The following is a 24,852-nucleotide window of genomic DNA, read 5'->3' on the forward strand; positions in this document are numbered from 1 at the left end:
AAAACAATATTCCCTTTTAAGAGCCGTGGGTCGGTCTGAGTCAGCCTAAAGATCAAAGATAATAATTTATACATGGGTACAGAATACATCCTTGCACACCACAGAAACAAACTCCAGCCATGATGGGGCGCACTGATGCGCTATACGCGTGTGTTTGTCTGTATGTGTGTGAGCAGGAGTTTGTGTTTGTATATGTGTGTGTGAGCAGGAGTGAGTGTTTTATCTATGTGTGTGTGAGCAGGAGTGTTTGTGTATGTGTGCATATGTCCCTCACCTGTCCGTTCAGATGTTCTAAGAGGGGATGCCAATGCATAACAAAAGGTGGAATAAAAGAAGAGCATTGCAGAATCTTTATTTATTTATTAAATGATATCACACTGGTACCTTCACTGCTTTGTCTTCCTGGTAGTTTTCTGAGTACACTGTGAGCTTGTCCTAACACCTTACTACCCACGCAAGAGTTCTGAAGCGGAGTAGAGCAAAATAACACAACCGAGACACTTCCGTCAACAAAATCAACCGAAGTGATTAAAGTTCGGTTCGACGTCTTCTAAAGGGCAAAAAGGAAACGAGAGGAGCCAGGCGACGGACAAGAGCGCTCGCAAGGTTGCGAACGAGCTGATTGCATTACGGGCTGAGCGTGGGCTGGGAACAAAAGCAAAACATTTCCACGATGATTTGACAGGATTGTATTACGCAGGCTAATGACTGATGGAAACGAGACACACGGTGTGCTGCGCTGGCACATGAAAGCCGAGCGCTCTCTCCACCGTGTGTCTGATCGAGATTAACAAGCTGTCGGGGAGAGCCTGGCTGGGCTGAGACGTGTTCTGCCAGAAGGCCTCTCGATCTACAACCCAGCCAAACCCAAACCGAGCCGAGTCCAGATGATGCTTTTAAAAATGGAAAACACCCAAGCACATTAGCATTCACGTCACTCGCCCAATCAGGGACGTGAAACATCAATGTTTATTTGGCCGACTTTGAGAGGCTTGATCTAAGCGATTTAATGTAGTGACAATAATCGATAAGATAAACACACAAAAGTCGTCCCTTGGCAACATGCTGTTTACCGAAATACGACTGGGTGCGATAGGCTAAGTCATTAGTCATTCTCAGTGTGGAAGGGACCCAACATCTGTGCTAATAAGCCGTATTAATTCACACTTAATGGATAACAGCGCTGGCTTATTTAAAGCGTGGTGGCGAGATCCTGTTACACAGGGATCAGTGGAGGCGGAAGCGCTTGAGTCCATATCTGATTCCAGGACGTCCTCGATGTTGGCAGTGCAGCATGGTGCAGACATCACCCTTATATACAGTTAGCTTTTCCCATTCAGAGAGGAGAATAGATCTGACATCTATGCGCAGGCCTGCTGGCACTCGGTTATAAAGAGTCTTCACAGGCTTAAAAAAAAGCCTGCCAGAGAGCTTGTCTGTCAGTGCAGAGACATCTCCAAGTGAATGCAATTTTCTGGTCATTAAAATCCCAACATGGGCAAACAAACAAGAACTACGTCTGAAAAGTGGGTCCCTCGGGGATTGAAGGCGAAGCGAGGTGGGTTTTATGATGGATTTCTGCCGACAAAAACGAAAGGAGGAACAACAAATCCCATGAGTGTATGCGAGTTTCACTTCTGTCGCTGCACGCAAAAGCATCCTGAATAGCGCGTGCTAATTCTGCCTCTCAGGCTTGCCTTTATAGGGCCGGCAACATTAACAAATGGTGGCAAGAGTGATAAACAAAACAAACAAAATGCCTCTGTCTTTCATCCCCCATCTGCTAGTGAAAGTACCGCGTCAGTACGAACACAACAGCAAGTTGCCAGGAGCATCATTCTACTCATTTGTGGACGCGTCTATTATTTAGTTGAGAAGAGAGACATTTCTGGGAAAACCCAGCCATCAGTCTCCACGTTCAAAAGGACAGCAGGACTGTGGTTGCGTCATGGAAGACTTGATCTTGTGGGGGGTGGTGGCACGTCAAGCTAAGAATTAGACATCTGAAAACAACTTCTTTCAATTTTGATCCTGAAAGTGCTGAGAAGCAGCAGTAAGACTGACTGGCTTTCCTCCTCTCCTCTCATTTCCTTTTCTTTCATGTCCACAACCTAACAAAAGCACCAGTCAGTTATTTTCTGGGTGTTTTGTACCACTATTTTATTCATTCTACCCTTAAAACAAATTCCACCGCGGTTGTCCCCAGACGCCCAGTGCAATACTGCATTTCATATGTCTTTGTTGGACGCGACGCACGACACTAGTGTGCCTAGTGGGCTGTGCTGCTCCCATGGGCACTGAGCAGAAGAGCACTGTCTCAAGCTGTGCCCAAATCGTCAGGCAGCGCCAGCAGCAGTGCAGGGACAAGGGCAAGGGCAGGGGCGCGTGCTGTACGCGCTCTACCAGGCGGAGGGGCAACCGCTGGGCTCGCAATGCCGAGAGAGTGTGTCCCGCTGTCGCCTAACAAAACTGACAGCGGACTCGCTCTGTGCTGCAGGTTCTGCAGAGTAAAGAGAGAGAGAGAGAGAGAGAGAGAGAGAGAGAGAGATGAGTGAAGTTTCCGCAGGCTAGCGAGGCTGGTTGGTTGGCGGAGCGGGCTGTGCTGTGCTGGGCTCTGCTGTGCTGCTGTGCTGTGCTGCTGTGCTATAGTGTAGCAGGGCTCAGCTGAGCAGGCAGCTACAGATGCGGAGAAAAGCCTGGAATCAACACAGACTGGAGGAGATCATTCACTGGCCACCAGGGACGGGTAAACACCCCGTATTAAATGGCTGGCTGGTGAAAGGGAGGACAACACATACACACACACACTATCCTTTCTCTTGTGTTTCTCTGTGTTTCTCTCTATTTCTCTCTCTCTCTCTATCACACACACACACACACACACACACACACACACACACACACACACACACACACACACACACACACACACACACACACACACACACACACAAGCAGCAGAAAGCTTTAGAGCTATTGGAAAACCTCTTATCATGGTCACTGAACAGAGGGTGATGCAGAGTGTGATGCTATAGCTGTTAACTGGCCTAGCTGAAACTAAAATCATGGTAGCCTTGGTATTAGGCACTCCCAAACCAACATATGTCTTTGTCACAACAACAATTGTACCTTAATAGTGTTATTTATCATCTATCATGTGAGACTCTATTTGGAGTGACTCTCGGCACTCACATATACACATCATTTATCTATCGTTGAACAATTAGTCATGACACCACGCATCTCTTGTTACAGCACACTTGTATCCCTCCACCCAAGACCAAAACTAGTGCTGCTGCTGCTGCCCCAGCACTTACGTTGCCATGGTTGACGAAACCGTGTTTCCTAGCGATCCGCTCGGCCTCGTGGGCGCCCCCGGTGATGTGCACGGCCCAGGAGTTGGAGTAGGTGCCAGCGGCGGTGGAGGAGGAGGCAGCGACAGTGGCTCTGTGGGCCCCCAGGGTCTTTAGGGGGAGGTGGAGGAGGAGCAGCAGAGCCCCAGTGTGCAGCAGGCCCAGCCGGGCATCCATGAACAGGGGGGCTGGGTCTCTGACAGCCGGAGGGAGGGGGGGAGGGGGGTCAGAGGCTGCTCGAGCTCGACCCCTGCAGGCCTCTATGGACAACTACACGCAGGACCTGCAGAGGACAGGGAGAATGGTTTAATCAGTTTAAACACACATGCACACACACACAAAGATCCACTCACTGAATACACACACACACATTAACACATGCAAGCACACACACGCATATAAATATATATACACATTATTGGCTTGAAGGCATCTCATGCAACTAAAAAGTCACTCACACACTGACATTCTGTCTCGTCAGCTTGAGACTAAAGCACAGCTCTGTGACACCCTGTGATCCTCTTGCACTGTGGCTGTCAAATCTGAGCTCCCAATCTTTAAATCAGAAACAATATCTGGGATCAGACATGTCTGACGCGGCCTGCCTTCTAATGGATGGTTCGAGCAAAAGGGGACTTACAACTAGGCTCTCGAGCCAGACTGGCGGTAGGAAGCATGGCCCACATTTCATTTCAAAACAGCCAAGCACCGCCTTGGCCTGCTGTGCGGACCAACATGCAAAACAACAAACCATTGAACCACTCTAAGTGGTTTTTGCACCTGAAATTTGGAAAAATTGCCTGAGTGATTGTTCTTTCTTTGCTTGTAATTTCCGAAAAATGCAGTGATTATTTCTTTTTTCACACAAAACGAAATTTCCAAAAATGCAATGATTGTTGGTCTACTGTCGTCTTGACAACCCCCCATGTTACTCACATCAAAAACAAACATTGCCTGATCAGGTGGCCTTCACTCCTGCATTTCAAATTTTGTGAACATTTATGCACAAGTCTGTGGTATTCGGTGGGCAAGTAGTCTGTAGCAGAGATGACCCACCCCTTCCCACCCCCACCCGGGAAGTAACCCTCCAGAGCCCACCCCCCTCAATCCTCCCACCAGCTGTGCTGAACCTCTGAGATCCACACTCCAAAGCTGAAGTTTGTGCATGTTTCCCCACATCCACATTCCTGAGAGTTACAACCACTACTACAACCACCACCACCACCGCACTTCCTCTCCTCTCCTCCTCTCACCCCCTCTTCCCAAATTACCTGCTGGCTGCCATCTAATATACTTAACATATGGCGAGGTGATACTTAAGAATAATTCATCAAATTAATGCTCATGATGGTTATTATGAGCGAGCCCTCCGTCAGGGTATGTGGTGAGACACACTCCTGGTTGACACAGCTGCACACACGGAGAAGCAAATTTGAGTAACGTGAGCTCATTAGCCAATCAGCATGACTCACATATCATACAGCTCTGCAGCGCTTATTACTGAGAGAGAGAGGGATAGAGGGACAGAGAGAGAGACAAAGAGAGAGAGAGAGAGAGAGAGAGAGAGAGAGACAGAGACGGAGAGAGGGAGAGAGAATATTTCAACTACAAGGAGCCTGCCCAGGCTCACTTTCAAAAGAGCTCTTCCTGTGGTCTGCAGCAGGTCGGGCGAGAGAGAGAGACGACGGAGATGAAGAAGTAAACCTGGATGTCGAGAGCAAAGCTGGGAAGGAAATCATCATGACAGATAAAACACAGCTCTGGGAACGAGAGGAATGGAATGTCTCCGAACACTCTAATTTAAATTTTGCAGTGCCAGCTTCTTCACAACCATTCATCTCGCTTAGAATAGTCTCTGTGAAACGTCAGCAGAATTGTCCGCACAGGAAAGCCTATGTGTTTCTGGAACGTTGAACATACAAAAGCCGAGACATATAAAATCTGGAGCACATTATATTTGTCCAAGGATGCCATGTTGAGCATATGGAACCTATCTGACTACAAAGCATTCTGGTGAAAACACACAACCACAACTCAATTTGTGGTGTGACAAAAATATGAAATAATCAATTGCCTTGAGAGCAAACTCTCTTCCGGCACCAAGAGCAAAGCTAAATCATTTTCTTGGGGGGGTGTTGGGGTGCCTATCTGCCTCAGGTGGCTGAAAAGTTATACCCTTATATAGATGGTAGTGCACGCCAGGGGCACATACTCCACAGGGGCATGAGATGGAGCACTGTGGCATTTGATCAAAAAGTGGGTGGATGTGTGTGTGTGTGTGTGAGGAAGGGGGTCTGAACTTGTTCATGTTTTAGCTTTCTACCGTTAGACATCAGAGCAGTTTCCATTTAAAACGGCAATTACACAGACATGGGAAAGCTTTTCACTACAATCTCCTCATTCAGCCATGTCTGAACAACAGCTGAATAATAAGATTTTCCATCCAAAGTGCCAATTAAAATGAAAAAGTGGTGGCCTAATTCAAGTGCCGTCGCCCGAAACAAAAAGGGAGATTGTTAATGGTTTCTGAAATCCCGATTGAAATATCTTTTTAATGGATCGTGATTTCATATGTGACAACCATTAGACTCCACAACTTTGACTGTCGGCTCGATTCCATTCTCAAGACGTGTTTACCAAAAAAAACCTTGTTTCATGTCCCACTGATAAAAATGACTCACGAGAAGAGAGGCGCTCTGATCTTTTCTCGACCTGATTCTGCTTCATCAGACGTCATTCAGACTTGAATTGAAAGACTCATTTTGTTATCGCCTTTGCAGGGATCAGATCTCTGTTTCTGCTGTCCGCAATCCCGGTCAGCGGGACAATGCTAAGAGGGGCCTATAGAAATGTATCATCAACATAGCCTGAAACAGGGTTCAAGGATGCTAACCTCGAGTTGCATCAGTAAGAGCTGTGATGTAACAACATGCACATAACTCTCCCTGTTCGAAACTACAGAAATGTTCTGTCACTTCTTCTCATCTACCAAAGCATGCGATCAATAGATAGATTGAATAGATTCAACCGATGGAAACCAAGTAAAGGTGTTAGTTGAAAGATGTTTCCCAAGTGATTTCCTACAAAATGCATTTGAGCCATCTCAACACTTGACATGTTTCTTGGTAACAGGGATGCACCTAAAGTATCGTTAGTACCCTGTACCACAACGATGTTGCCATTTCAGACATTGCTTTGATACTGGAAACATAAGGTCAAAGGCACTGTCAATACGGTAGAGTGACGTTATGACACCTACTCAAGGAGGTGATGTTGACTAGGTGTGTTGCAGTATAGGTCATAACTGCCATAGCAACAAAAGAAACAAAAGTAAACCAAACATACTTGGAAACATGGCCAATGACCAGCGTCAGACGTACACTTGTTTGACAAAAACAGATGGCCCATGAAGTGAAAACTGTACCCAATTATTGTTTGCGAGATAACAGATATACCAGATGTGCAGAAAGTAGGTAAAAAAAAACAGCAGCGCCAGGGCCTTGCAAAATGGAGAACAAAGGAGTATTTCCAATTATTTATTTTGTCATTTGAGATGAATGACCAGTTCTCCTCATTTCTCCACTCTCAATTTCACAGGCTGCCAATTATCACAAATCTCACAAGGCTCAGTCGTGGAAAGATGTCTGCTCCTTTCCAAGAACAAATACCTCATTTCGTGTCATTTAAATGTGCAACTACACACTACACACATACTACATACTACATTAAACGGCAGCTACATACTGGACAAGTAGAAGTTTGCCAGTGTTTTCCAAACCCAAACCTTAACATGTCAGAGAACCAACTTATACAACTTAACTTCATACATGTGACACACTCAGTTTAAATGTTAAAGCTGAGAATGAATATGTAATGTAATGAATATGTCTCTCATGAGCCCTAATCATGTAACCCTGTAAGTTGTAGATTGCAGTCGTAGATCAAACAGACAACAGAAGCCTGACTAAGTCATCACCATGTTCAAAAAGGACGTAGTCAGAATTTAATCAAAGTGTTATCAAGAGTTATTTTCCTTCGATGTAGGCCTCTCAAACAAGCTGGAACATTCAAAGTGAAATTATGTAAATCTCAGAATCCCGATTTCCAGGACTTCAGCCTACTTTTACATGTCGTGTTGCGTTAAACTCAGAATATCATTGCGGAGTCTATGGACTGCTAATGAGCTCACAGTGGAGTAATGAGGTAAACTGCATAGTTGAACCAAATTACTGATCATGTTTACATTTTGTTTAGGGCTGAACGATTAATTGCATTTGCGATTTAATCGCGATATGATAGAACGCGATTTTCTAACCGCAACGTTCGCGATTAAAAAACGTGGTCTTTTTTTTTTTTTAAGATGGTACATTTTGCACACAGTGTTTAAAAAGTGCATGCCTAGTGTTTATACTTAAAATTACTTTTTTTAAATTACTTAAATGCACAGTGGCAAAGCCACCGATTTGTTGTTCTTGTTTCTGTAATGAGCAGTTAAATAAAAATGTAAAATGTGGGAAAGAATATTTTACACTAAATGTATCTAATATTGTGTTGGTCATATTTAAATCATTCATTACGTTTTGTTGGGAAAAAAAGAGGATAAAAAAAAAAAAATCACATATTAAATCGCAATCGCAATATTTTGGTAAAAAAATCGCAATTAGATTATTTTCCCAAATCGTTCAGCCCTAATTCTGTTTTTAAACAGCTTTGGGGGCTGTTCTGCTGCAGCTAAATACATAATAACATCTATGAAACTAAAAGAAGAGCATATAATAGGCTAGTGCTTGAAATGTTTCATTTCACTTTTGAAGTTTCTGCACTTTTGAGAGGCCTATTTGCCAGTGACCTAGCCATTCGCTGAGAGGCAAGCTGGAGAGGAGACAGGCTGGCAGGAGTGGAGCTTGGCTGAATCACACAGAGAGAGACGCGCGTGAAGAGCCTCAGTTGGCTTCAGAGACCGCCTGGATGAAGAGGCCCATCCAAAGCGAGCTCCGTATATTCTCTCGCTCTCTTTTCTACCTCTCTCTGCCTCCTTGATGCCATCTCACCATCAGGCGTGGTACTTACAGACTGGGGGGGGTGATGGATGCGTGCACAAACGGTCATTATTACTCCACTAATGAGAACAACTGGAGAGAAGCCATGAGAGTGCCAGTAACTTTGCATGGTTCCTGGTAGCAGATACCCTCCTCCTAATGTCCGGGATAATGAAAATGATCTGTTATCACAGCCACTGCCAAGAGCTCTCGGAGAAAAGAACATTAGCTAAATGTAGTTAGTTCTCCAAGATAACAAATAAGAATGCTTCATCGCAAATTCCCCAGAGGAGCTTCCTGGCATAGGGTAGATACGAGCTTCACCGGGGTGAACCATCTGAGTTTCAGCTCCGTCCATCTTCATTTCAACCAATTCAACATGCTGCGTCACACCCTGGAGTTCCGGTAGTATTGCCTCCGTTGCTGCCGTTATTGCATTTTCTGAGGCATATTTAGACTCGGTGAATAATTCAGCACTCACAATGAAATCTAATTCCCTCCTAATTTAAGCGTCCCCATACCTGGGCACGTGAGACACCCCTCTAGGAAGACCTTTCCTCAGTACAGCAGGAAAGGCGTAATCTTGGTCACACAGGCCGCCAGACAGAACAGGTGACCTTTGATGACATTAGAGAGAGTCCACCTGCAGTGCCATAGTGACTCATTTAATCAGACCAGACAAGATCCTCTGTTCCTCTCTCCCACCAACACGCACACGCACACACACACACTTTTTCCTCTCTCTCTCTCTTCCCCTCACTCACCATCCTCCCCTTAGGATAGTCATTTAATTAGGGCAGGCACACACCACACACAACCCATGTTACACTGCAAAACACACCTTCAGGGGCACATTAAACATATATTTTTTAGCCTTCTAACACATTTTATCCAACACTTTGTTGCACTTCCAGCGCCTCCAGTATCTGTATTGCACAGGGCTGATTTATCTGCGACGGAAGTCTTTGGAGGTTTTCACTTACCGAGGCGAACGAAGGTCGTTACGAGATAGCTTTCCTACACACCTTCACTACGCTCTCTTCTCGGTGCACCGACAGGAATCTCACAGACGCGTGGCGGTGACAGCTCAAGGCATGGAGCAGATGAATACTTCGCAGGGAGGAAATGAGACGAATTCTGCTTTGAGCGCACTAACTAGGCTAATCTCGTTGTAAGACTTGATCCGATTGATAGAAGAGCCAGCTTGACAAGAACTCGTGGATAAGCGCAAACTCGTTAAGGCAAGCCATGATCCATAGCCATATCGCCAGGTGACAAATGTTCTCTCTTCAATCGAAATAATCCTACTCTGCAAACCCAAGAGTCTATTCTAGCGGCAGTACTGTTTTCCTCTTGTGATCGTTTACGAAATGCAGCCCCTTTAAAAAACGATCTGCTACCTTAACTTGTTTTTAGTAAGCAGACGTAATGTTGGCACTTCAACTCGGAAAGTTGAAACACAAACACCACCCCTGAAACCTGGCTGAGACGACATGAGAGTAAAGGCTCAACCGCTCACCACATCTCATTCTCCCGGATCTCACTAAACTCTTTCGCATGAAGACTTCTACTTCTTCATTACTCGTCCTGTTTAAAACCAAGTTAAGAAGTAAGAAAGTACTAATACACTATATTAGCTTTCCTGACAAATAAAGTTTGATCTAGTGATCCCGTAGCTCTACGAGTATGACACTTTATCTAGCGTGCATCAAATTGCAAGCAATTCGACATCCTATTGATATACGATATTTAAACTGCGTTATAGTTGACGGCGGGTTTCTATCCTTACCTTGATTTTCCCCGACGGAGAACGGTTATCCTCCTTGCAAACAAGTCGCGATTGCCCCGGGGCTCCCCTACGAGCAGAGGCGTTGACAGTTTAGTAACAAGGCTGTCATGTCCAGTTATCTCTCGAAAGAGTGGATCCCCGGCAAATGTATCATATTTCAGACGGTACTCCAGCCTCTTCCTGTGTGGTTCCCAACGTTAACTTGACAGTTTGTGTGATGCTGGAAATGATGAGGAGGATGATACCTCTAGTTTGCACGCATTCCTGTGGATCCACTGGACCCAACGTCAGTTCAACCAACAACCTCCCACACTCCAACAGCTCATATCACTAACCATAGAGGTTGTGACAAACTTTCGGCAGTTTTATCATTCAGTCCCATAGTTATTCCTTGCTACAGACTTCCCCCGTGCTGCAAGAGGACACCATGAGTTTCAAATGTTCAACTAATTTAATTTCTGCAACAAGACAACACGATACCCTCACGATGTAATTATGGTCTGCAAATCCCAGGAAGTACGTCACAGTGGAATCATAGGTTAAGGAAAAAACAAAACTACCAATCTTGCGAATAGTTGATCATTGGCGCCATCTCGAGGATCTCATTGGTAAAACAAGTAGTTGATAAATAAGTATCGAAAGCCTACATGAAAAATAAACACAATTAATTAATTAAACATAGTATTGCTACTGGATTACTGACCGATATGTATCATATACTTGTTGTTGAACATATTACCAGATCAATACATTTTATCTTCAATGTCTCATTTCACAATATATTAATTGTGTATATAGGCACAGTGATTAATTAATTAAATAGGTCAAAGATATTTAATAAGTGCTTGAATAAAGTAGGATGTTCTAATGAAATAAAATGAGACGGTGAATAATGAAAAGTAGTATGAACATATGTAACACACATATAACACAAACAACAGCAATGTCCTTTTATACTGACCAAATGTGAAATGCTTTCATATAGCATCCATGACCTAAACTAAGCTCAATTCTTTTTAGGATAGTTTTGAAGTGGCTTTCCGGTGGAACTGCCGATAGACAACATAATAACCAAATATTGATAAGACACCACAGTAGCTTATAATATAATAATGCATACAGTCGAGGCAATTATTTGTAGGTCTTAAGGTTAAATCTAAGACGAGTTATAAAGTGATCACTGCTTTGTATTTCTATCTATCTACCTATCTAAAATAGCCTACACTTATTTTGACAGTTTATTTCATCAGCCAGCCCTTCTTCTTTGGATAGTAGCCTACAAGCAGGTATTTACGGTAGGTCTACTTTTACGTTTATTTAAGATAAACTTTCCAGGAGGTATTTACAGTGTGTTTAAAAATGAGCTAAACTTTCCAGCTATGCTGTACACTAGATTAAATCAACCATAACAGGATACGTCCCACAGTTTGGTCGCTAGAGGGTGCAATAGTATTGAAGTTTGAGTTGTGTTTTCAGGCTTGTCAGCCAGGTCGACCAATGCTAGGAACAGGCAGACTTGCCAGCCCGCTTTCAGCTACTGCGTCCGCTAGCACGGACCAAAGTTATCCCGGAATAACGGCAGCACGCATGTGCCGTCAACCCGGATGTAGAATTATACCCATTCTTACGACCTCTGCTTTTGATGTCCACATTATAAATATCAACATGAACACTGATTTCATTTTCATCCGTTATGCCTAAATAGTGAAGGGTTTAGACTGGTCTGGTCCGGGTCAGGATTCGAAGAGACAGTCGTGACACAGATCATCAGGTGACAGTGGGCAATGTCTGTTGATAAAATGAATTAGTTCGTGGTTTTGCTTAGTTTGATCTCACTATTTGCAATGTTTTAGTTACTAAGTGGAAACATAGCTAATGTCACCATGGGTGCCAATTCTTCCGAAGAGACATCTTACACTGTTTTATGAACATTTGAACAATTTTATTCATTTGTCACGTTAGCGCTGAATTTACAATTTTAGTGAGGAGTAGGCTATGCTGTGTGAAATACTGCCTTATAGTTGACGTCCAGAGCATGTAGGAAGTTTGTCTGTCTTCTAATGAACAAGGTAGATAACCTGTCAAATTGTGATTATAGATATGGATTTTCGAGGTAAAAAGTATGAGCGTGGGAGCAACTGGTCTGACCCGGAGGTGGCCGAGTTGTTGCAGCTTTGGGCGGACGAGTCGGTCCAGATTGAGTTAGAGAGCTGTCTGCGGAACCAGCACGTTTTCAATCGCATCGCGGAGGTTTTGCACGGGAAAGGAATTTTCCGGACGGGGGATCAATGTAGGGAGAAAATTAAAAAGATGAAACTGGAATACCGCCGCATTAAAGAAAACCAGAAGAGAACCATTCGGGGTGGAAGGACCTGGAAGTTTTATGAAGTCATGGACCGTGTCTTGACGAACCGACCATCCTTGTCCTACTCTTCAGGAGGGGGTGGTATCATGGCTCATCAGCTTCTGCCAGGAGCGGGTTACTCAGACGCATACCTCCATGGCCTGCCAACAACAGCTTTCGGGTCTGCAACATCAGGTTCCTATTTGTTTAGTCACCCCCCTAAACCTGGTGACTTGCTGGAGATCAAAAGCGAAGATGTCAACTCTGAGGACGGAATCCTGTGCTCAGGAGCCCCTGCCGAACTGTTGTATCACATCGGGTCATGTGACGAGCCTGATGCCGACAGTAAATCACTGGGAGCCGATATTGAGGACTCGGCGGAGGCGGGAAGAGCGGAGGGCGTTACTCACGCGCGACTGTCTCCTTCAGGTGAGCTCATGCTCAATAGGTCATCACCCTCTTCATTCCACAAACTTCTAAACATAGGACAGTTTTCCTGGCAGATTGGTCACTTGGACATGTAATGGAAACACTCCCTCTTTGTAAAAAGACCTGTTGAACTTTGTTCTTTGTTTACGAGCAAGTAAGCTATGTATTTCTAATTAACTCGGTGACCAGTTTTCAGAAAACCCATTAGCCTACATTACTAGCTTAGTGACACTCCATTCGTCTTTGTGAAATTGAGTTATTTTAACAGCTTTGATGTGTCAGCTAGACTAGAACTTCTTGTCGCGGGGTTTGAAAGAGCAAGCTCTGATTTGTAGCTGGGTAGCCGTGATCCTGACTGACTTTGGTTCTGACCTGAATTCCAGTTGACAGTGGGAGATAGCCTTAAACAATAGAGACCGCAAAGATTTCGTCATCCAAAGAATATTTTTTTACTCTGGCCCTTTCTCTGTCTGTATGTCTCTATTTGTATCTTTCTCATTTTCACCCACTCGTACAGGAATTAGTGATCAGAACATGGCCGGTTCCTCAGGCACAGGTGTATCTGTGCGAGAAGGTGGCGGTGGGGGCGAGGAAAGGCCCAGGTCACGTGACCGAGGTGGCCTGAAAGGCCCGAGCTCCTTGCGTCAGCGCAAGCGTCGGCGTGTGGGGCGGGGGACGTGTGGCGGAGGTGGGAATCGCCGCACCGTGGACGAGGCCCTGCTGAGCTTCCTTACCTGGCAGCGGGCGGCTGAAGAGCGCCTTCTCTCCCTGGAGGAGGCGCGTTTGGAGCGGGAAACGCAGGCCGAGGAGCGCCGCCAGCGCCTGGAGGAGCGTCGCTCTGAGCAGGAGCGCCAACACGAGCTGCGCCTCCTCTCACTTTTTGCTGGAGCTCTGACGGCTGCCGGGGGCCGAACTGAGGGTCTCTTGCCTACTGTGGCAGCTCCCTCTTTAGCACCCACCCCTTCCCCTAGGTGTCCCTCTCCTTCTGCTGCCCCTGCTTCTTCCCATCCCACGTCCTGTTCAGTCAGGGGACCTGATGCTCCTGGGCACAGCATCTTCCTCTCTCGCCGTGGCAACCGCATCCGTCAGCACCAGGGTATCCTGCAGGAAGGCTTCACACAGTACCATGCAGACAAGTACAGTCAGGACAACCCCAATGTAAGTGCCTGTTTCCTGGCCACCCTCTCATCTGAACATGGCAATATATGGAGGTCTAAAGGTGGTCATCTGAATGTGTATGTCTCTCATGGCCTTCCAGTCATCACTCACCATGTGCCTCTTTTTCAGGGCGTTATTAACATGGGTACCAGTGAGAACAAGCTCTGCTATGACCTGCTTCACCAACGGGTGTGTAGGCATGTGTGTGTGTCCTTGACTCTATCTTTAAATTAGTGTTACACTATTCATTATATTAGGATTACAATATAAAAAACACATATATACACATTAAACAAACCACTATACAATGATACACAATTTTCCAGAAACATAGACAAGCACACATGGAAGTTGGGCCACGTTCAGTGGCAGCAGTACCAGAATTCTTTTGAACCACATTCATATTTCTAACCCATTCCAGTACTCCATGATATATTTAGTGTGGAAAGTTGTACATTGTGCTGGTTGAGGCCTTGCATCTAAAGCCCATTTCTGTATGTCTGTACCGCAGTTGACTCAGCCTGACATGTTCTGCCTCGAGCCCTCCCTGCTGCAGTATCCAGACTGGAAAGGCCACCCATTGTAAGGAAGCTCTCCTGTTGCATCCCTAGTTCCATGAAATCGAAAAGGGTAGAATCGAAACTGGAAACATTTCTTTCAACCTTTTGTTCTGTGCAGGAGGAAGTAAATTAACCCATAAGGCTTTCAATAATGCACTTTGTTCAATATTTGATAATTCCATTGCTGTTGAATAAGTTATGGATGTGTGTGGATGTGTGTGTGTGTGTGTGTGTGTGTGTGTGTGTGTGTGTGTGTGTGTGTGTGTGTGTGTGTGTGTGTGTGTGTGTGTGTGTGTGTGTGTGTGTGTGTGTGTGTGTGTGTGTGTGTGTGTGTGTGCTGACTTGAGAATTGAATTCTATTCATAGTTATTGTCTGGGTACTCCAGCATAGTAGGAGGTTGTGGACACAGAAGAACAGTACACATGTCCATGCTTCTCTTTCTGTGTCTGTACTCAATCCTTATGCTAGATCAGATCACCACCACACATCACATCATTCAGTAGTTAATGCTTAGTCAGCTGTTACTTTAATCTTTAATCTTACTTTAACAGGTAAATGGATCGTTATGGTGGCACTTGTTATTTTGCCTAAAAGTCATTTTCATGAAACTGGAGGACCAAATTAAACATTAGTACTTCCCTCTGTGTGTTGGCCTTAAAAACAGAAGTAGATAACGGGTCTTACAATGAGTCACTTAATAACAAATAAAGGGGCTTTTTTTTGTTGGTTGTTTCTGAAATGAGATCTAAAAAAAAAACATGGCCCGTTTTAAGGGAAATATCTCATATCTCAAATACATCATAGAAAAGCAACTTTTCCTCATTTTAAGTTGTACTCATGTCTGAGAGCAATGATTATAAGACGAGTGTTATAACAGTGTTTTTCCCCTTGAAGCCTCCGGGAGGAAGTAGCCCGTTTTCTGACCCAGTACTGTCGCTCTGTGGATCCTCTGAAGGCAGAGAATGTAAGTCTCCACAGCTTCTCTCTTCCACTCTTTCATCTTTGTCTTTTGTCCTTTTCTGTCCGTTTATCCGGATTGCCTGATAAAAATGTAATGATTAGAGTAGAACGGAGACTAAGGTCCAGGGACTGATCACTGAAGTAGACTCTGAAGAGCTCTGAGCTCTGGCTAATGCCTTTCAATCAGGCATGATTAATCAAGCTATGATTAATTAAGATCAAGAGCAGAATTTTTGCAGCCGTTCATTTGGCGAATCATTTGTATTACTCACGGCTGCTTCATCTTTCTCAGTGTAACAATTTTGTAACTGATGATATTGCTCCGTTTAATCGAACATTTCTGCAAGCTCCTCTACTTTGCCCCTGCATGACCCCACACCCTACTGTCCTGAGAAATATGTCTTACTGGTGGCAGTCCAGGGGTGAATTTTGGTACAAAGCGTCTACAGACACTACTGTTGACCTTGGAGTGCTGTAGTACTTCACTTTGATCAGTTGGGGGCGCTGTTGTTTTTGAGAAGTGGCTTGACCGTGACACATGAGTGATGCTCCAGTGGTGCCACGGAGAGACCTCTTGGATGTTTTATGTTGCAATGATTTGTCACAGGAGGTTACTTTTCCAGTGTGCTGACGCGCTTTCACATATGCCTCCTAACTGTAGTCATTCAACAGCTCTCTGTGTGTGTGTGTGTGTGTGTGTGTGTGTGTGTGTGTGTGTTTTTTTATGCCCCAGGTGGTGGTGATGAATGGCTGTGGCTCTCTCTTCTCAGCCATCGCAGCTGTGCTGTGTGACCCTGAAGGTTAGTTGTATATGTGTTTGTGTGTGCGTGTGTGTGAGTGTTGGTGTGTGTATGTGATGTCTCTGTTTTAGCGTAAGCACACCGACCTTAAGGCAATATCTGATACATATACAAAATCACACTTACAGACACACACATTTGCAGCAGAATAAACTGCGAAGATGTGGTCTTTCCCCCAGGCTGTGCTTACAGGATGTGCCGTGTAGTTAGTACAGCCATTATAACCTGCTTAGTGCATCCTAGGCATCAAGCTGATCATTTTTCCTTATATAGAGTATGTAGCTGGGTGGGTGGGTGTGTGTGTGTCTGTGCACGTGTGTTTGCAGGAGAAGATAGTCTTTGTGAGACAGGTGCAGTGTCTCTTTGTCTATTAGGTTTGGGTGTGTATATAATATAGTATCTATGTGTGTCACAGATGCAATGTTCAAATCTTACCCGAGAGATGCAGTGTATCTGTGTGGGTACATGCCTGTATTTTTGTGTGTCCATACATGCAATGAGTTCTCACATTAGTTTGTGTGTGTGTGTGTGTGTGTGTGTGTGTGTGTGTGTGTGTGTGTGTGTGTGTGTGTGTGTGTGTGTGTGTGTGTGTGTGTGTGTGTGTGTGTGTGTGTGTGTGTGTGTGTGTGTGTGTCACAGATGTGATCCTCATCCCCACACCTTTCTATGGGGTCATCACTGAGGACGTGCATCTCTATAGCAGCGTGCGGCTCTTTCATGCTCACCTGAGTGCACAGGTACAGCACCACTCACTACGGTGTCCTGCAGGGCCACACCAGACAAAAAAGTGAAAAGGAAGATTCCTTTTTTTAGCTAAATTTGTCAACCAAACAAATTCTTCATTCTGTGTATTTTCTGCATATGGCTGTGCTGTGGCAGGCCTGAGTTTGTTTGCTCAGCAGGTTTCTGGAAAATCAAATATCAATATCAATATACGCTTTGTGAATGAGAAATATATACATTTAGATGTATAGAAACAGATGTTTCTGCTTCACAGTATTTTTGGTGAATAAAAAGCACTGCTAAAAATATGTTTAAGATATTTTTGTATAAAGTGCTATGACCCTTCTTGATTTAGATGAGGTATATTCCTCACTGTGTTTAAAACTATTTTATGGTGAGGCGTGTATATTTGCTCAGAATAAAAACTCCTCTTCAATCTCTCTCTCTCTTTCTCTTTCTCTGACTCTCTTACTCAGTCTGTTTGTGTGTGTGTGTGTGTGTGTGTGTGTGTTTGTTTATTCAGCCAAGTGGCAGTGCCAACAGACCTTTTCACTTGACGGTTGATATTCTGGAAACTACCCTCTCAAAAGCAAAGAAAGAGGTATGCTGCATATGCACACCAATGTGCACTCACTCACACTCACACTCACACTCACACACTTCCCATCTCTAATCCTTCGCTCCTGTGAACCTCTTCTGTTTAGGGTGTGAATGTTAAAGCGGTCATACTGGTAAACCCCCATAATCCACTGGGAGAGATGTACTCTTCTGAGGAGATGACTGACTTCCTGGAGTTTGCTAAAAGGTGAGTCCCGATTAATTTAGTTTCCCCTGCTAATCTACACCTCAGTATCTTTTTTAGAAACCCCTCAGCAGTATTTTACATCTCCGTGAAAGGAAATCGATTCTGACTGATGAAGTAAACTGCCTCTGATTATGTAAAGGATAAGATACAGTCAGCTAGGTCTTCTTGCAAAGCAAACTTAAACTGGGTGATGTGGATTGTGACATGAAGTAGAGGATATTATATTCTCCTGTGCATTTATATTGCAATAATAACTGGCTAGCTGCATCGTCATCATGTTTACTACACAGCCAGTTCCCTAAGAAATGTAATTTGACAGATAATATTAACTATCTGTGGCACTAGACTAATGCCCAGTTCACCCATCTGCTGCGATTAGGAATATCAGATGACTGTGAGCCTCAATAGTCCAATCACAATCAGTTATTCTGCAGAGTTTTATAGAATACTGCTAAGAATTCCAACATGAGAGGTTCTGAATTTTGTATTTTGACACTCTCTCCCGTTTCAGGCACAAGCTCCATGCCATTGTGGATGAAGTCTACATGCTGACAGTGTTTGATGAGGCAGTGTCCTTCCACAGTGTCCTCAGCCTTGACCGGTAAGAGCCCCCCCCCCCCGCCGCACACATTTACCCACCCCCCGGCCGCCCGTCCCAACACGGACCAGCAGTTATGCTCAGCCTACACAAACGGTGCTGATCTCTCTCCCTATCTCTCTCTCTCTCTCTCTCTCTCTCTCTCTCCCCCCCTCTCTCTTCCTCTCCCCCTTTCCCTCTCTCTCTCTTGTTCTGACAAGCATCACTGGGATCACACACAGCTTATGTTTTGTTAGAAATTTGACCACTAGAGTCGGCTGGCGTGGAGGACGTCAGTAACTGAAACTCAACTATGGTAGGATTTTACTGACAGTGGTTCCTAATTGCATTTCAGACTGGTCAAAGACCAGCATCAATTGATGCTTTTACTGATACTTTCAGCCACATTGTTTTCCATGGGATTTGTAGTGCAGACGCTTCTTCCCTTGCATACCGAAAACAGTCCAAATTCATCAAAAGCATCAGAAATGTTTACACCCTCTGTCTGCTGCTCCATAAGCAAGTCTTGAAACGTGGGAAGCAAGGGAAACCGCATGGTCAGTTTGGCACAATGGGAAAGTACCTTTCACTGGTAGTGTGGCCCTAAAGGACATGAGCAAAGAATGCTGAGGAACAGTTTGCTGTACTGCCTCCGCTTAACCACATGCTTTCTGACAGAAGGCTTTTCTGGAGTTTCTCACCACCTATATTTTTACTCTCACATCTTCATTTCTTCCCCCTCGATGTGGGCCTACTTCCCCCTGTGTGTGGGATTAATGCTCTGTCCTGCGGTTGGTTCTGGACTGAAACATTGCCATAAATGGTGGTGTTCCAGGAGCTGAAATCTGCACTTGTTTCTACTAAAGCATGATGAATAGAGCACTCAGACCCCTGTCCTTGTGGTTAACACAAAAGCTAAGATAAACTAAGCACTGACTTTTTTTCTTTTTTTGGCACTTTGACACAGTTTGCCATTTGCTGTGTTTTATCTTTGTGTGTACTGAATGGATATGGACATATTACTTGATTCTCTGAAATTCCTGCTAATGTGTTGTATTGCTGAAAAACTGTTAAATTACAATAAATTGTTACTCCCTGTTAATCACTTTTCCTTACAAGTGCAACTGGGATCACATAGAGTCCAACCTGCTAGAGTTCTTTTCTGCACAGGGTTGAACATATCTGGCAACATATTGAATGTTTTCTACCTGCAGGTTGCCAGATCCCCAGAGGACCCATGTGCTATGGGGACTGAGTAAGGTGAGTGCGTGTCATGCTGTCTGCTCTGTGTAGTGCTGAAGTCTCTGTCTCTTTGCTGCCTACATGCTATCAGTCAGCAAGCGTAGTTCAAAGTGCTTTACGTGTGTGTGATTGCTGACAAATATTTGAATACAATATATCAAAATGTAAACAAAACACATTTCAACACAGCAGGAATAGTAATAATAAAAATAATAGCAGTAGTTGAAAATATGAAATGGAAAACAATACGACAAGGCACTATACCATGAATTAACAGGTTTTCCTTCAACTTTGTTTTTGGTGCTTTAGGACTTTGCCTTGGCTGGCATACGTGTTGGCACACTGTACTCCCAGAACAGGGCGCTGGTGGAGGCACTGGACCAACTGGGCTGTTTCCATGGTGTGCCAGGACCCGTCCAGCACCAGGTGGCACGTCTGTTACAGGACAAGGGTACGTACGTGTGCATTTACATTGTACATTTATTCATTTAGACGAGAATTAGCACTTTGAGATGCATTGTTTTGTATGAAAGGTGCTATACAAATCAAGTTTATTATTATTTAGATGACGCTTTTATCTGAAGCAGCTTGCAGTACAGAATTACTGTTCAGATTACTGTTCATTATATATACTATACAGACTGTACTATACTAATATATGTATTATACATACTGTACATTCTCAGTGTCAGTCTGTGTACCCATGGGTCAGGGAAAGATTGATTCGGTACAGCAGCAATGGGAATGTCAGATCAATGACAGGACTCCTGCTTTTGGCCTGAGGCTGGAGATTTAAATCTGTTACTGTTTTGGCCTAAGGCTGGAGATTAAAGTCTGTTACTGTTTTGGCCTAAGGCTGGAGATTAAAGTCTGTTACTGTTTTGGCCTAAGGCTGGAGATTAAAGTCTGTTACTGTTTTGGCCTGAGGCTGGAGATTAAAGTCTGTTACTGTTTTGGCCTAAGGCTGGAGATTAAAGTCTGTTACTGTATGTTGGTTGGGTCAGATTAGGTACAGTCAGGTCAGAGAACAGACAAAAACTTCTTACTGAACCAATATTTGTATTCCAAGTTTTTAGAGTTGCGGGTTCTTTGCTGGTTATTTGAAGCAGATTCCATCTTCTCTTAGAGCTCATAGCCAACACAAATGACAGCAAAAACAAGGGAAGTTTCACACATATTTGTACACTTTTAACATTCACATTTTAGGGGATGTAAACCTAACACAATCAAAACTAAATGAAACTAAAGCTCTTATACCATCAAAACCTTTACTGTGTGCAATAAAGCATGTTTTCATATACCATTTTTCATCTATGATTTCAATTATTTAACCACACAGGATACAATACTTTGTGTAATCGTTGTGTAAAGAAAAGCCTTGTTTAGAGGAATGGGGGAAATACCCCTCTGGCATGCATGTGGAGGACACATGACCAGGAGAGAGATGGGAAGAGACAGGGAAGGGTTTAGAAAAGACAGGCAAAAAGAGATAACAGTGTGCAGACAAGGTCAGAACATAAGCCAAATACTCCAGTACCAGTAATCCAGTGGGTGAAAGGTTATTTCATGTTCTAACAACAATAAAGAGAAAAGTACAGGTTCTTCCAAACCGGTTTCATTGTGACAGAGAGGGTTATTGTTTGGTATGTGTTTTTGTGAATGAGACTGTTGAATGTTGAATGATTGTTAAAGGTAGACGTGAGTTGGATGACAGAGGGCAGGTAGATGTGTTTTTTGTTATGAATGACAAGGGTGTGTTGATATTGGTGACCGGGTTGCAGGGTAGATGGGGGCGATCGTGGTATAGGAGGTAGAGAAGTCGTTTAGTAATCAGAAGGTTGCTAGTTCGATTCCCTGTCGAAGCGTCCTTGAGCAAGACACTGAACCCCTAATTGCTCCTGATGTGCAGTGTGCCATCAGTGTAAATGTAAAATGTGTATACATCCTTGTAAGTCGCTTTGGATAAAAGCGTCTGCTAAATGTAAATGTAATGTAAATGGGTCAAAGACGTGACAAGCCTTTTTTGGGGTCCGCATGCAATAAATGAACAAAAAAGATAATTAAATACATTAATAGCATATTAAATTAAACTACATTGTCTACTTTATTATTTTAGTTATATTTAGAGAAAACATTTATGTAGATGTGTACAGGTGTTGCTATAGAGGGGATGCTATGGTAAGGTCTGTTGTGTCAGACCATCCATGATGCTAAAGCTACTAGTTGCTGGTTGATGACAGGGTTGTGGCTAGATGTGTGTTGACAGACTACACATATTGCTAAATCTACTGTTGTTCCTGTCAGACTGGATCAGTGAGGAGTTCCTGCCCACCTGCAGAAAGCGCCTGCGGGCGGCTCACAGCTTCCTGGCGGAGGAGCTGAGGAAGATGGACGTGCCCCACCTCCACCGGCCCGTCGGCTTCTTCATCTGGGCCGACTTCAGCAAGGTGAGCAACACACCGTGGACCACATCGCTCCTTAGGGGCTGAAACGAGCATGAACAACACTGCCTGTGCCAAGCCTTTCATCTCACACTATTGGTAAATGTTATGCCATAGTCCCGAGAGTTCTTGTAAAGAAAGCCAAGGGAGGTCTGGAGTGATGTGAAGTTTAAGGCACTGTGTCCAAGATGGCCTTATAGTACAAGGGTTGAATGTGTTTTAGGAACAAATAGATGCTTCTAAGGCTCTCTGTTAAAAATAACGAATGGACTGAATGGACACCAGTGTGTAGAAGAAGTCCAATATTAACATAATGTGTGTGTCTGTTTGCGTGTGTGTGTGTGTGTGTGTGTGTGTGTGTGTGTGTGTGTGTGTGTGTGTGTGTGTGTGTGTGTGTGTGTGTGTGTGTGTGTGTGTGTGTTAGTTCCTGTCTGAGGCCTCGTTCCCTGCGGAGCTGGAGCTGTGGCGGCGGTTCCTGAGGCACCGTGTGGTGCTGAGCTGTGGCCAGGCCTTCTCCTGCTCCAGCCCCGGATGGTTCCGCATCGTCTTCACTGACCAGGAGAGCCGCCTGCATCTCGGTCGGCTCAATCTCTTTTTCTCTCTCTCTTTCCATTTTTTAATTCTCTTACGATCACCTCTTTGTCTGTCTCTGTCTTTCTCACGGTCTATTTTCTCATTCTCTTTTTCACTCACAATCTATGTTACTATCTCTTTCACTATCTCTTTCTCTATCTCTTTCTCTATCTCTTTCACTCACTCCCTCTTTTGACTCTTCTCCCTCTTGCCTCTCCGTGGCTGGCTTCTATGTACACTCTGTCTCGACTTCCTCTCCTTGACTGTTTGGCACTCTCTTTGGCCTCCTCTCTTAGTCAGTCTCTTTCATTTTGCCTAATCATATTCTCCCCAGGCAATGCCTCACTCTCTGTCTCTGCCTCCAAAGTGAAACTCTTATGAGTGAACTTTTTTATCTTCTTTTGTACGTTTCTCCTTTGAAACATGACACATTCTCCCTGCAGAACTGGGAGTATAGTAGAGAAGAATGCATGGCACTGTGAACAGTGACTTTCAGAATCCCCTTCCCATCTCTCCCCGCTCTATTTCCCTCTCCCTTTTAAAGTAAGGAATGTTGTCTGTGGCATGTCGTGATTTATGATGCTAAAGTTTGTGTGTGTGTGTGTGTGTGTGTGTGTGTGTGCGTGTGTGCATGTGTTGCTTTAGGCATGCAGCGGATCAGGCAGGCCCTGGACGAGTTGGAGTCAGGGAGACTCCACGACACGGGAGAATCGGGAGAATCGGGACAATCGAGCGCTGAAGTGACCAGTGCAAGAAGGAGGAAGGAGAAGGAGGCCTCAGACAAAGCCATATACGGTGTCACGAGGGAGGCGGTGGGACCCACGGGGTCCCAGGAGCCTCGCCTGGAGAACTCCGCAGGAGAGTCCAGCTCTGCCGCCACTGCTGCTGACACGGACGAGGTTTGCCTGGACGCAGAGGAACTCGTGGTGCTGGACTGCCAGAGCACTCAGTCGGGCTTAAAACTGGACAGTCTCATCGGGGAGCTGCGGCAGCAGATCAGCTCCTCTGATTGGCTGGTGAAAAACACTCCAGTACTGTCTGCCGGGGAAGACCCGGAGCTGTTTGATGTGTTTAAAGATCTGCTGGACAGAGCCAGGAAGTAGAGAAATACCAGTGGCGTCCTCTCAACAAGCTGAGAAACACGAGTGGCGTCCTCTCGACAAGCGGCTCCTGCTAACTGCTGGGACTCTCAACGCTCAGATCTCTGCCTTTTAGAGATGGTAAAGGATCTGAAAGCTTAAAGACTTAAAACCAGCATCAATGGTTATAGAGCTATTGGGAAATTGCCAACCTCATGCTGGCCTTCAGTCAAAAGCTTCTTTTTCTTCAAGTTCATCTAAAATGTCCACTTCTCTGTTTACATTTTCTTCCTTGCCACTTGCCAGTCATTGCTGTCATTTTTATGTCTTAAGCTGTGGGCTCTCTTAGGTCTTGTTTGTTGTTTTGGAAGCTATAAAAGAATGTTTTCTACGCAGATGTCAGATGTGTGGACATTTGCTTGCTAGCACTTTCAATGTGTGTGTGTTTTTGACATCAGCTTTTTTTAATGATATGACGGCTTCAGTAATGGATCTGGAATAAATGACACATTCTGACTTTTGAGGAAGTGTTGACTTCAAAGCACTTGTTTAACTGGGGTCTAATTTTACCATATTACATGCATATTCTCCACTTTAATTTCCTGTTTAAACTCTACAGCCAACACCCAACAGTCAATATACACATTAGACAGTGACGCTTGAAGAAATGCTTTTCTGGTTAATGAGATCATGACACTGCACTGTTATACATAGCTACCTCAATTTGCAAGCAAATTGCTTTTTCGTTCTTGAACCAATTTGTATTTTGAAATGCAGATTTGTACCAGCATGGATATTTTTGTTGTTGTTGATAACAAACTTTTTTGTTAACCACAGCCACTGTGTCATAATCCATTAAGCATATGAGCGTTTTAGCTGGCTTCACACATTAAGTCTGTGTTCTGTGGGGGCAGGGAACAGGAAGTGGGGTTTCTGTTCTTTTTATAGTGGGGGGGAGTGGTGTGATGTGATGGGTCTC

At 44.4% G+C, this 24,852-nt stretch overlaps 2 protein-coding genes across 4 annotated transcripts in view; one reads left to right on the forward strand and one right to left on the reverse strand.

The window, feature by feature from the left end:
* Positions 1-10,965, reverse strand: part of furinb (furin (paired basic amino acid cleaving enzyme) b) — a 78,279-nt gene extending 67,314 nt beyond the window's left edge. Inside the window, exons 1-2 of one of the 2 annotated variants that reach the window (XM_031565150.2) lie at positions 10,182-10,965; positions 3,318-3,636 (exon numbers count right to left, since the gene is read on the reverse strand). In XM_031565150.2, the coding sequence (XP_031421010.1) occupies positions 3,318-3,530 (213 nt within the window). In that variant the 5' untranslated portion in view covers positions 3,531-3,636; positions 10,182-10,965. Of the gene's footprint in view, positions 1-3,317; positions 3,637-9,375 lie in introns of both variants that reach the window. The other variant, XM_031565151.2, reaches the window with a different exon arrangement.
* Positions 10,966-11,783: 818 nt separating this feature from the next.
* On the forward strand, positions 11,784-24,397 carry accs (1-aminocyclopropane-1-carboxylate synthase homolog (Arabidopsis)(non-functional)). Of its 2 annotated transcripts, XM_031565152.2 has the most exons (16): positions 11,784-11,952; positions 12,280-12,954; positions 13,472-14,112; positions 14,242-14,301; positions 14,624-14,694; positions 15,568-15,637; positions 16,367-16,433; positions 17,073-17,170; positions 17,680-17,757; positions 17,861-17,961; positions 18,473-18,562; positions 19,753-19,798; positions 20,090-20,231; positions 22,085-22,227; positions 22,646-22,799; positions 23,440-24,397. In XM_031565152.2, exons 2-16 carry the CDS (start codon positions 12,282-12,284, stop codon positions 23,895-23,897), a joined length of 2,892 nt encoding a protein of 963 aa, XP_031421012.1. In that variant the 5' UTR covers positions 11,784-11,952; positions 12,280-12,281; the 3' UTR covers positions 23,898-24,397. The 2 variants fall into 2 exon arrangements, with proteins under 2 accessions (XP_031421012.1, XP_031421013.1); XM_031565153.2 differs by having other exon boundaries at positions 11,784-12,954.
* Positions 24,398-24,852: the final 455 nt, after the last annotated feature.

The sequence above is a fragment of the Clupea harengus genome, chromosome 3 (assembly GCF_900700415.2).
Source record: "Clupea harengus chromosome 3, Ch_v2.0.2, whole genome shotgun sequence".
NCBI classification, from domain to species: Eukaryota; Metazoa; Chordata; class Actinopteri; order Clupeiformes; family Clupeidae; genus Clupea; species Clupea harengus.

Excerpts from the sequence above, each read along its gene's own strand:
- accs (XM_031565153.2), top strand. The coding sequence starts at position 12,282 with ATGGATTTTCGAGGTAAAAAGTATGAGCGTGGGAGCAACTGGTCTGAC. Across the intron at positions 19,799-20,089 it reads TGCTATGGGGACTGAGTAAG|GACTTTGCCTTGGCTGGCAT; the intron begins GTGAGTGCGTGT and ends TTGGTGCTTTAG. Across the intron at positions 22,228-22,645 it reads TCTGGGCCGACTTCAGCAAG|TTCCTGTCTGAGGCCTCGTT; the intron begins GTGAGCAACACA and ends TGTGTGTGTTAG.